The sequence below is a fragment of the Pterocles gutturalis genome, unplaced genomic scaffold, assembly GCF_000699245.1.
Source record: "Pterocles gutturalis isolate BGI_N339 unplaced genomic scaffold, ASM69924v1 scaffold21098, whole genome shotgun sequence".
NCBI lineage: Eukaryota > Metazoa > Chordata > Aves > Pterocliformes > Pteroclidae > Pterocles > Pterocles gutturalis.
The window spans coordinates 26,990-39,826 of record NW_010121048.1 but is presented as its reverse complement, the minus strand read 5'-3'; the positions used below and the strand labels follow the sequence as shown (position 1 = coordinate 39,826).

At 36.7% G+C, this 12,837-nt stretch overlaps 1 protein-coding gene across 1 annotated transcript in view; it reads right to left on the bottom strand.

Moving 5' to 3' along the window:
* ARFGEF1 (ADP-ribosylation factor guanine nucleotide-exchange factor 1 (brefeldin A-inhibited)) overlaps positions 1–12,304 on the bottom strand; it is a gene marked incomplete at its 5' end in the record, with an annotated part of 67,663 nt that extends 55,359 nt beyond the window's left edge. The window contains 3 exons of the mRNA XM_010077119.1: positions 6,742–6,888; positions 7,938–8,094; positions 12,282–12,304. Coding sequence (XP_010075421.1) covers positions 6,742–6,888; positions 7,938–8,094; positions 12,282–12,304 — 327 coding nt within the window. The remainder of the gene's footprint in view (positions 1–6,741; positions 6,889–7,937; positions 8,095–12,281) is intronic.
* Positions 12,305–12,837: the final 533 nt, after the last annotated feature.

Here is a 12,837-nt window from a genome sequence, read left to right as displayed (position 1 = left end):
ATGACCTTTATAGGTCCCTTCCATCCCAAACCATTCTCATTCTGTTCTAAAACCTATTTATACATTTAAACTCTTCCTTCTCCCCTTTTTCAAATGCCTTCTACACTGACCTACACATGCAATTTTGTGTGTCATATTTTCACTTATCTTTCATTAATCATTGCCCTGTTCCACCTCTACCTTACTGCTAGGAACTCCTGGGGTGATTGTGAGACTTGCATGCTCTTTTGTTTTAATTGGTTTAACAGCCTGAATTTCTTAAGTTTCTTCCATATGCTTGTTATGACTACTAGAGCTTGGTTCTTTTCACACCACTTGATAAGGGGGTGTGGAGGCAAAGAAATGTTTACACACACACAGAGACATACCTCCTTAACATATTAATCCAAATTCACTGAATAACTGCATCTTCTATGCAGACTGAGAAATCAGTATTTCCAGCAGGGCATCTCCCTGCAGATATCTAACTATTAAAGAGTTTAACTTGGCTACAGAGGTCCTGACAGTCACTTTGGATTTCTTTTATTCTCAAGCAGTAGAGAGAACAAACCCTAATGACTACTATACATGTTTGTAAAGTGATAAGCATTTTTAAGTTTGATCTTTTTCTAGTATCTTTCATATTCCTTCCAATTTAGAGACATCCTCAGGCTATTAGTCATGCTTACATCATGTCTCAATGCCATTTCTCTTCCTCTACTATCACTATCTAGCAGAAATATAAGAACAAACGTGAAACAGGAAGTATTTTACAATTACTTTCTGACAACATCCTTCCCTCTTTGTAGCTTTCATGTAGGGCTCAATTTGACGGAATGCCCTAAACAACACCACCTCCTTCAGTATCATAAGGGGTGCATCATTACCACAACTGGTGTGACAGCTAAACTCAGGAAACTACAGGTTATGATCAGGAGCAGCAGTCCTCCTCCTCCTCTGAAACCCTTATCAACTCAGATGTTAAAAAACTAAACCTTCTCTTTCTCCCTTTATCAGTTTTCATCAGGTTACTCCCCAAGCGAACTCTGCGGCCAAACAGATACTAGGTGCAATGCAAGGAGGAAGAGAGGGGAGACAAATGAGTAGCAGACAACCACCTCAGCAACAGTCCCCAGTGAATTACACAAAATCTCAAACTGCTACACAGCAATGCACATCCCTGAGAGCTGGAACAAAAGCTCCGCCTTCCTCCCAGCCATACACTCTTACTGCTTACTTTGCAACAGGTCTGGGCAATGAAGCCACTTGTGTGGTTTTAATGGCAATACATTATTACAATTAAAACCAAAACAGAATAGAAAACCCCACATATGCTTTTCTCTTGTTTGGTTTTAGGTTTGGGGTTTTTTTCTGTTTGTTTTTTGAAGTGATTTCAGTTGATTCAAAGTATTAAATGTATGACAGGAGAAGGGGTAGGACAACAACTGGGTGCAAAGCCTGGACAGAAAAATGCCTCTCTGCAGAGGTCAGAACAGCAAGCTACTGCAGTGTCTTTACTGCAGGCTACTGACTATGGAATCACAGCATTAGGTTGCTCTTTTCTATCACAGTAAAGATTTGCTGCTCAAGGCTTTTTGCAGCTGAGTTCCCACTCCTTCTGGTGGTACTTAGCTCATCCTTTTTCATCCCAGTATCTTCAGTATGAGCTAAGGAGTGAGGATTTAAAAAAAAAAAGCCTACTTTACACTGTAGTCCTCCCCTTTGCTGTTCTTTAGGTGGAAGGAAACCTTTGTAAAACCATTGTTAGTACTACCTCATTATACTTCAGGTCCTGCCACAAAACCTTTCTTTGTCTCAAAACCTGCAAAAATACCAAGAGCCATCAAGTTCTTGTCCTGAAACTACTGGCAATCATCCTGAGTGAGAGATTGCTTCCTTATGCTTTCCTTCCAGTCATTCATAGCTATTGTTCTGTATTTGAGAAAGACCCTATTGTTCTGTGCCTCTACCTAGTTACTATAAATAAATCTTGTTCATTTTTATAAACAACCATCAGATCGGTTTAGAAAAGGAGAAAAATCTTCAGGATCATTTCTTGAGTTACGCATTACCATGTTTTTTGTATGACTTCTTTTTTTTTTTTTCCTTTAGCCTGAAGCATGTTTGCATATTTAGTGAATTTCTTATTAGGTAAAATAAGTGTATTAGAACAGTACATGAAGTATTGTGATTTGTGAGGTAAAAATAATAGAATTTAAAAAGTAAACTAAATTAACATTAATTCTCTACTAAAAACATCCAGTATCTATCTGTACCTGTAAACTTTTCATTCCCCTTACACCGAACATTCTGCAAGAACAGAATGGTTACAGTACCAGGAAGTAACTACAAACATTTAAGAACACACAAGAGGCAGATGCACCTACATACAGAATGCTAGGAAGCCAAGTTTTCAACAGGGTCATCTTCTTCCTCTCAGCCAACTCTAATCATCTTATTTTCGCAGGACGACACAGTACAGCCGTCATCTGATCAGCACAGGCTTACTTTGGGTAAAATACCCATAATTCAGTCGCCTGAGTACTTGAGACAGCATACAGAACACAGTGGCCCAAACCCCTCTCTCTATTGTATTAGCTACTGGAACCATATAATTCTGTTTTGTTTGAGAAGGGTCATAGGGCTATTTTTAAAAAATAAAATTTTTTTAGAAGTCAACTTGAAGTCCAAACATTAATTTATCATGAAATAATGTGTTAGTATGAACTGACTTTTTGAAAAATGCAAGAGATTTAAGTCCTTAGACCACAAAGGAACAAACACATCAAATAACCTTCACGGATAAATTATTTTTCTGCAAGTGACACTAAAAAAAAAATAAATAGTACAGAATGCAGTTATATATTCTCCAAGTGACATTTTCTTTGTGAGCAAGTGGTAAGATTCTCTCCTGCTTCTTACCATTTCCAAATTATTAATTTATGTTATACATTTACCACAGCTTTAAATGACCTATGTTTACCTAACTTAGTTTACCAACTTTGAAGACCTACAGAAATACAGTTAGGGTATGAAAAATTGAAAAAGACAGTGTTTGCTTTCAGTATGCTTTCACAGCCAAGATGCTAATTTAAATCATGTGTCACATCCTAGGTTCTACAGCAGATTTCAATAATAAAGGATCATTAATTAACACTTAGTATTTAATTAAAACTAGTGATTTTTTCAACCTAATATCCATTTTAAGAAAAAATAATCCATATGTACAAGCATGTGGTCAGTTACCAGCCCTGAAAAATACTGAAGGGTAATGACTGTGGCAATCTCAGGAAGAAAAGAACTATGTTCCAGTTTCTCTTATGGAAGAGAATATAAAGAATAAATTTATATAAGAATGTAAAGTTTTACTTAGTTTTATCACTGGAAAGTTAGGTGTTCAAAATGAACTAGAAAAATCAAACAGATATGTATTTTGCAAAACAGAAGTATTTCATATCCAACTCTGAAAACCTAACCCTTCTCTAAAAAATAAAATTGCAAACTAACAGGACAGCATTTTCAGGTAAGCAACCAATCCCAGACATTAATTTAAAATGAAAGCCTCAAAATACAAAAATCTGGAAATCTTCCTGCATCATTATTTCAATTCTCAAATCATATTATAATCCACAGCTCCTTTTAATCTCAGCAGGAGAAATTCAGCCTTCTATGAGCTTCTTATAGGAAAAAATAACCACACTAGTACATGATATTGTAGATTATTAAATTACTTAGAATTCCCTACTACTGAAACACAACAGAATATGGAACTGAAGAATTTTTTTCCATGAGTCTTCTCAATTTGGAATCTGTTTTCACACAAGTTTTGTTAAAATTCTTTCAAACCTATCATCATTCTTATTCCTCAGAATTAGTGCCAGCTTTTACAGGTTTCCCATTCTGTAAGCCAACAATGAGTTGTCCTTTATTTTTAGTTAGTTTCAAAGGGCGACTTGTCCAAGCAATGTTTGATTCAACTTTCCTTCCTCTGCGGACACAGATCATACTGACAGCATGACCAGATGTAAAAAGACATACACAGGAGCTGACCTTGTAACAGTCTATTGCACATGGAAGACTCAGAATGCGGTCACTCAAATAACATTCAACTTTTCAAACTACAGCTATTAAGCATACACAAATTTTTTTCTTTGCCAAACAGGATCAAGTTAAGCTGTAAAAGTATCTAGATAATAACAAATAGTTACTACAAAGCAGACCAAGGAAAGAAAACACAGCTGAGGATAAACAGTTGATCTCATGTTCCATGCTTCTTCCTCACCCCTATTATTTTTTAGATTTAAAAAAAAAAAAAAAGAATGCAATTTTTGTCATACATTGTAGTTCATCAGAAACAAAAAGCCTGTATGGAAACATAAACAAAACTTCAACTAAAATCTCTGCCGGTGTCAACATGAAGTCTGCACACAAACCACAAACGCCATAGCAGCCCTAGCAAAGCAAGCCTGAAAGCAGAAAGTTCAATCAAGGGAGGCTGTTCCAAACATAATTTGAATAAACAATGTTAAGTGGCAGCAGTAGCCTCATTACTTGCTTTCTTTCAGTCACAGCAATCCTCACCTTAACAACTGAACAAGAATTTGCATTGCTTCCCATCAAAATTACACCAAATCAAGCTAAATTACAAGACAAGGAAGGAAGAGGCTGATTTCCCAGTCTGGTTCATCATGGAGTCTGCAGATGAAGAACGAGGGGATTACAGAGATGAGAACATGCAAGCAGATATAGGGGAAGAAAAGTTAAACTGGCCACCAACTGCCAGAATTACTGCCAGACATACCTCTAAACTTAGACACCTAAAAAGAGACAAATTACATTCCTCACTCTCAGCAAGATTATTTCCTTGCTAGTCAGCAGAAAGGTATTTTCAGAATGCTTAAGTGGCTCCAGTTGTTGGGAATCTGCCTAAGATGACTCCACCACGGGAAAGCCATTTAGTAACTAGCAAACAGCACCACATGCGAACTCTTACCCAACTCCTGCTCCCAGTTCCTAGACAGAGGGCAGCATGCTAGGTAAGGGCCATTCATTCAGCATGCAGAACAGAGATAGCCCTCCAGGCAGGAAGGGGCCAGAGTGATCAAGATTCTCAGATTTTACTGTGGTGTTGGTGAAACAGCTGCCCTGCAGGAGTGCCAGCACAGAACATGGGAGACCCAGCTTCTCTGCCTTCTATGTCCCTGACAGAATTAGAATTTTTCAGAGAACATACTGATCACCAAGACCACAGAAGAGTCTGCACAGACACACGATCCATCCTTGTAATCACACTGGAGAAGCAGGGTCCACACTCGGAGAACTGCAGAGTTATGAAGCCTAAGAGAATATGACCGACTTGGCAGTTTCATTATTCCCCCAAATGAAGCCAAAAGTTCTGGTCTTTGCTAAGATTACATCTAATTTTGATGCTTTTTATAGTGTCCTGGACAAACATGGAGTCAACGCCAAAACAGTACTCTCTGCTTTCCCAGGCATTCTAACATGGCAATTAGCTAAGTCTAAACAGTCAAATAATGAAGGCACTAAATGAATTTACACACTTTAATGCATTTTACAATTGTTGAAGAATTTACTTTCTCAACTGTTTTCTTGGACAGAAGGAATTTCAGCTCTCAGATATCCCCTTTCAGGCAGGAAGTTAACTTTTTAACATCTTGACCAAGGGCTGACAGGATGGGAATAAGAAAGCATTCGGACAGAAGGTATTACAATAAGAGGGAGATATAATGGTTTCAGGCACTGAAAGTTTAAATCAAGAAAAACTTCTCTTTGCAACATGAAAAATGCCTTAAATGCTTGGGCAAAACAACACAACAAATCCAGACAAGAGCAGCATAAACCAACATTTGTAACAACTATCTGCTGGAGAAGTGGAGTGTCAAGAAGGAAGATTTGAGCCATGGAAAGGAGTAGGAGAATCATAGAATCACCAGAGTAGGAGAACAAACTACGTTCTTTGCAGTAAAACAAGTAAACACAATCTGCAAGAAACGTCAACACCTCAGGACACACACACACAAGAATACCAAGTAAGAAACACTCTGTTCCTCGTAACTAATTTTAATTGTATTCTTCACTACTGCTCTACTGCTCATCATCACAACCATTCAAAGTTAAAGGAGTAGGGTATGGTATTTCCACTAGGTGGCTAACTTCTATTAGTTGGCACAGTAATTTCCTGTAATAAATACTCATAATTAACAGGTGCAACCAGAAAACTGCCAAGGTTCCCCAGAAACGCTTTTTTTTGTATAAGCTCCACATGCAATGTTTATATAAGCTATGGAAAGAAACCCTAGACCTCTTCCAAGCAAAAGTATATGACAGCAGCACGAAGATACCACGGTAACGCCCGACTGCCCAGTCTAATTGCATTTCATAAAATAACTCCAAAATGGATTTTAAAATCTGCTGCTTAATTACCATCTTTCCTGCTGGGAGTGCAGGATTATTTGATATAAATTTCTCACAATTAGAGAGCTCCACCGACCCGCTGTGAATGAAATTTCACCCAGTGGTCTGTGCACAAGATTTCAGGTCACAACCAGGAATTCACACAAAATGCTTTTTAGGGAAAGGAGCGTAAGATAAGGGAGTTTCCATCTCAAACTAACAGGATCAAGAAAATATTTTAAAATTACCACTACATTTACAAATTAAACACTTCTGCTTTTGAACTGTGCAACCATGAATGTCTTCCTGCTATCTCCACTATAAATACAGAAGTATTAACCATATTACCTTTATTATTTGTAGCTGAACCCCTTCGTCTGTTTGAGGGCCTTGAAAACAACCACATATTGTCTCAATAATTCTATCAATTAATTTTTTGCCTGGAGCTGTACTGTCTGGAGCATTCCCTGTCAAGTGCCCATATGCTATAAGTTTCTGGAGAGAAGAAAAAAAACCACATAAGGGCTTGAAAAATAAGTCAGCTTTTTGTTATAATAAATAAATTCACTTGATGATTCTAATTTGCACAGAATAATTAAAACAGTACATTTTACCCCAAGTCTCATAAAACATCAAAGATTTTATTAAAATATTCTCCATATTTATTCCATTTTCACTCAGCAACTGCAATGGAAACGTTGTTAGAAAGCTTAACATTAAAACTTTTGTTCATCAGTTAACAATGTTTTAAAACAAACAGGATTCTAAAAATTAGCTCACATCACAGAAGTCAGCACACAAATGCTTTTAATACCAGATAAACCAGCTGCAAATGCTTTGTATTTAAGCTACTAGCTAGTCTTCTAAGTGGTCTGTTACCCCTTTCTCTCTCTAGGTCTTCGATACTTTGAAATTAAATTTATTACAAAATTAACAAAATCCTCTTCCAAACACTTCAGGCATGAGAGGATTCGTAAATCTCCATGGTCCACCTATTTACAACTACATAGAGTAGCAAGGTATCATAGTGCAAAAGCATGCCAAGCATGCATGTGCCTCTGAATGTAAATATATTAATTGAGTTCACACGGGCCTCTCAGGAGAAGCAAGTGGCTAAATTCCATACTGTGAACTTTGTTCTGAAAATATTACAGGAGCCTATGAGTTTTGCGACACTAGACATCTCAAACGGAAACATTTTACTGCAATTATAAATAGCATAGAATTAATTTGATAATGTTATACTTGCTGTGTTAGTTCAACACATAGACATACACACGAAAGCAGGTACTTGTACACTAATATAATAAAACCAATCCAAACACATAACTGTGGTCATGCATATACACACAAATAAATACATACATGCACTACATAATAAATAAGACATACATTTGCCTATTGTAAGAAATATATTCAATTTGGTTGTGTGCGCAATAAAGTAAAATAGAAAAATGACGGCATTATTTGTTAAATACAACTGTACTTCCCCTAAAACCAAAAGAATTTTACAGTTGACAGTTCAAGCTTATCTTCATACAGACCTGTAAACAATCTAGAGATGTGCTGACAATCCTGGGGCACTTCGACTGGCATGCCAATTCAAATGGTAGGAAGTATTTGTCCGCTTCAATGAAGCTTGTCTTTGATTTCACAGGTGGAAGAGTGCTTGAACCAGGCTTCGCTTCTCCATGAGGGGGACTAAACAGAATGACTGTATTAGAATGCTGTAAGTGGTTACACAAATAGTTCTTACCATCACAATGTTTATGAATGAAATATAATATCAAGAAAATTAACATTAGGAAAGAGTAACTTTTATGAAGTTAACATAATGGTAATATGGTCATACAAATATTCTTAACAGCTTTTATACTTCATCTGTCTTCTTTATGGATCAGGCAAAATGACCCATTTGCACACTAAGTGGATATTCAGTGGTCCCTGCTGGTTTAAGACTTGATTCCTCTGAAACAGGAAAAAGATTCCCCTTACTTGGTTTGTGAAAGCAGAGGGGGAGTAAGGGAAATCTGTTCAGTACCATTTCCACATTAAACTATAATTGAGAGAGGTCTAGTCTGTAACTACTTGAACAGACAAAAATACAACTTGCCAAAAATTTTAATGACCCTGAAAGTTAAGAACTACTCAATTACTGTATCATGTCAAGAGTTTGGTTCAGTACGCTAGAGAAGGCCCATCTATTTTGGAAATTAAATCAGATCTGACATACTCAAGGATAAAGCAAACAAACAAATTAACAACAAAAGACCCCACCAACAAAAAAAACCTCAAGATTTTGCTCTACCTGTGCTTCAGATGACACCACAGAATTTAATAGTTCAGTGATTACCAATGTATCTCACTTGGGCAATATATATGAAATGACTAACTGTAAAAAATTTGAGAAAATTATCTCTTGAAGTCTTATTGCTTACAGTGCCTTCAGAAAGGACAGGCTCATTAATACTTAGCTAAAAAGGACAATTCAGAATGGGTAATTTTTCACTAATTTGTGTGCATCACTGCAGTTTGCCTTCAACTCAAAGCAAGATGTTCACATTTTTCATTTGACGGAATAGTTCATCACCTTCACATAAAGCATTCCTGATCTTTTCTGTGCACATGTATGTATCTTTACATAAAAGGTAAACTACACAGTCTTACACTGACTTGGTAAGTGGTATTAAAAAAAAAAAAAAGAGCATTAACTACATATTCTGTAGTGAACAATTACAAAACTCTTGCAGTAATTAAAATAGATATTTACAGAACATTTAATTTCAAATCCAGGCCCTATGTATTTGTTGCAAATTAAATCAGACGCTTCAAGGAATGCAAATGCCAGAAAATACACATTTTTAATGTTGCTAAAAGAGAAGAATGAACTGCTAAGAGCTTATTATAAATCCAAAGAATGAATGCAGCCCCACACATCATAGAGAGAGCCTTAAACTGACCAATATGATAAGTTATCAATTTCAGCTTTTCAAGGAGCAAGCTGGATTGTCCTTGAGAAGATGTCAGGTACCACATTCAAACAGCCCTCCTTGTTTAGGCTGCTTTAAGAGGACACCTAAATTCTAAATCTTAACAATGAATAATTACTGTTAAGAATCTACTTTCTACTAAATAACTTTTCTTTTGAAGATTTAAGGATTTATCCCTACATAGTTTTTTTTCTGAAGAAGAGCAGAGATTTGTTTTTCTGTTGGATGCATGACTTTATTTATTGCCCAATATTGGTTTGGTGGAAACAGAGCTCTTTTGGACAAAACCCAAATCAGATAAGTTGCAGAGTAAGTACGTGATTCTTCTATGTTCTTAAACCTCTCTAAAATTTCTATAACAGCTTTTCTTTGAGGAATGGAAGGGTGGTATCTCTTGCTCATGTCTTATGACAAGATTTTTCTTCATCTAGTGATTATGTCTATTGAAACCATTAAAATTAGGTTAAAAAAGCACTCCAGAAATAAAACCAAAAATTTTCAGAAACAAGGAGCAGGCCATGATGAGATTCTGAAAATGAAGAACCCATGCCACAGCAAACAACTGCAGAAGCCTGAACTTCTCTTAATTGAAAGGAATTTAAAAATACCCCAAATAATAAATATGGAAGATGATGCTCCACTTCTCTCCAGAAAGGTAACTCAATAAGCTCATCACCTCGCTGATGATGGAAAGGAAGAGGATAGCAGGAGAAAGGAGAAGAGAAAACCAAAAACCAAAAGGTTTTGCTTCTTAATATCAAAGAAGAAATTACCTTCAGCTGTTTTTTTTCCAGCAGAAAGTGAAACGAGAAACTGTCCCTAACAAAACTTTCTTCCATCAAGGGATCTACGAAGCATGAGAATTACATAACAGTCATAGAAACGGGCTAAGGGATGTATCAAACAATGAATTTCTAAAATTGTTTTGGCAGCATTTGCTGTGTAATAGCTGCAAAAATCAGCCTGTCCTTTTCTATTCCATTCCCCCCCACCCCACTACCAAACTCTAGTTCTGTTTAAAAAACAAACAAACAACAAAACAAAAAGAAGTTCTCCACGCAAAATTTCCGGGAGGTGGAAATGATCTATTTTTCAATGCATTCCAGGTTCGCTGTGAAATCCGTTTCCTTAAACAGTGACTGAAAAAATTTAAAGAATTATCATTAGAAGTCCTCTTAAAATCTCAACCACAGAAATAAGAAGCTGAAAATAATTTGATAAACTAAGAGGTTTCTTTATTCTAAGGCCTAGAAAAACAGTACTTTCTACTGCAACCTAAACAATGACTCTACAGTAAGAACAGGGCAAATCCATTCAGTTTCCAAGTCCAGCAATGCCTTCATAGCAGCAAAAGGCCACCATCACAATAAAGGCAGCACTGAAGAAATCAAAATCTATTTAGAAAATGTACATAGGCAGGTAAGAGATACACATTATACCTCCAAAAATCACAACCTCAGGTATTAATAGGACAAAATGTTAAGCACCCAAAGTTAAAAAATGGCTGAACCATGCTTGTATAAATCGTTATAGTTCAGCGCTCTCATTAGTTTTAGTATGGTATTTAACTACAGGATCAGATACTACTTTTCTTATTCAGTGCCCAAAACAAATATCCCTCACTGAATATTTTTTTCTTATCAGGCTTCACAATGTGAACTTCTGCTTTATTTATACTACTACAAATAAAACCTATTTTAAAACCACATTCTCACTTTCCGTCTGAGACTGTCTTGTGGTGCTTGCTGCAACATTTTCTGAACACTACACAAATACTAAATTTATTTTTACAACCTTACTATGAGCTGATGGTATTGACCTTATTTTGCTGGTGGAAACTGAAGCACAGCGACTCCGTGAGATGCATCCACTAATTTTTATGTGCCCAATCTGATGAGCTGTGAGACTAAACTGTTCAGCACATTTGATATGAAATTGTCCCTTACATCTTCTGAAACAAAGTTCCCACTGGCTTCCTTTCCAGCTAGGAGTGCTTACATTTTCCAAAACAAAACTTGCAGATCGCAGCTCAAACGCCAAGGAGACAAAGCACAAATCCTTAGCAGCCAGTTTTGACAGCAGTGGTTTAAATGATTTGCCTGAATCAGAAATTCAGTTATGTGGCAGAACACAGGTCCCCAAGCAGCACTTATCTGCTTAAGCCATAAGAACACTTTCATCATCAGTTTCACCCACTGATGTGATTCTTTCAACGAGTGGTATATACAGCCCTCACTCATGGTTAGCAAGGTACACTGAACGAGGAAGATGATCATATGGAACATGCAATTAAATACATGTGGATTTAATTTAATAATGGATTCCACAGTTTACCAATACTTAAAAATGTACCTGTTGACAGAGGAAGAGTTCTGAATGTCATTTTTGGCTTCTACATTCATTTGTAGAGGAACTGCCTACAGAAATCTACTCCCACACCCTATTGTTCCAAATTACGTTAGTTTTCTTTACTCGTTCCTCACCCCAGCCTCCTCCTCTTACTTACCCACAGTTCAAGTCTTTTACATGCACTCCAGGCCTTCCCCCTCCTCTGAATCCACTTCAAGATCCTTTTAAGCTTGGACCCTCCGCTAATGCTATCTGCACCACCCGCAAAGTCCTTTTCTAATCCTGATCCCCATTCCTACCCTCCCTGGACACAGTATCAGCCTGCTCCCTCTACACTGTCTTCTGCCTCTACTCCCAGGCCCTGTGCCTTGCACCGTAACAGCCAGTCACAGAAAAAGGACTTCTAGCACATTTTCAGATACCACCAACCTCACAAAATACATTGAAAATGCTTCTCAGAGAGAGCCTGTACTCCCAAGGTAGCATAAGTACGGCACACATTTTAAGAAGGTAAAACACTATTGCTCAATATGATGAACTATCACATACCTTTGCTTTTCTGTTTCAGCCTTTATTTCCTCTGTAAAATGAAACAAAGGCATAGTTATGGAAATGAAATCTTAACCACAAATATGGAATTAAATAACTGAAAATTACTGGAAAGCAAAACTATTTAGGCAAACATTTGAAATCAAGATTAGTTTAAAACAGAAAACACACGTTTATAAGTAGTTTCAGAAGAACTTCTACTCTTCACATGCATTGGTTGCAAACTGTATCAAAATTACTTTACAAATCTATATTCAAAGCTTAATATTTAAAATCTGGACAGGTCAATCAAATAGCACATCCCTAGAATGTTTCTGCCAAGACACTGACAAGCTCTTTTCACAGCTCATGTACATAACAAGAAAAAATGAGGAAAACAAAAATATTATTAAATCTACTCATCTATCCATAAGGGATATACTGCTTGTTAAATGTGGATTATAGAGAAAACCAATAAAGAAATCACGATTGCTGACTCTTACATGAAACCTTGATGACTTATAATTATCTTTGGTTTTAAACACCGTTAGACACCACAGTAATGACTAGAGGGGAG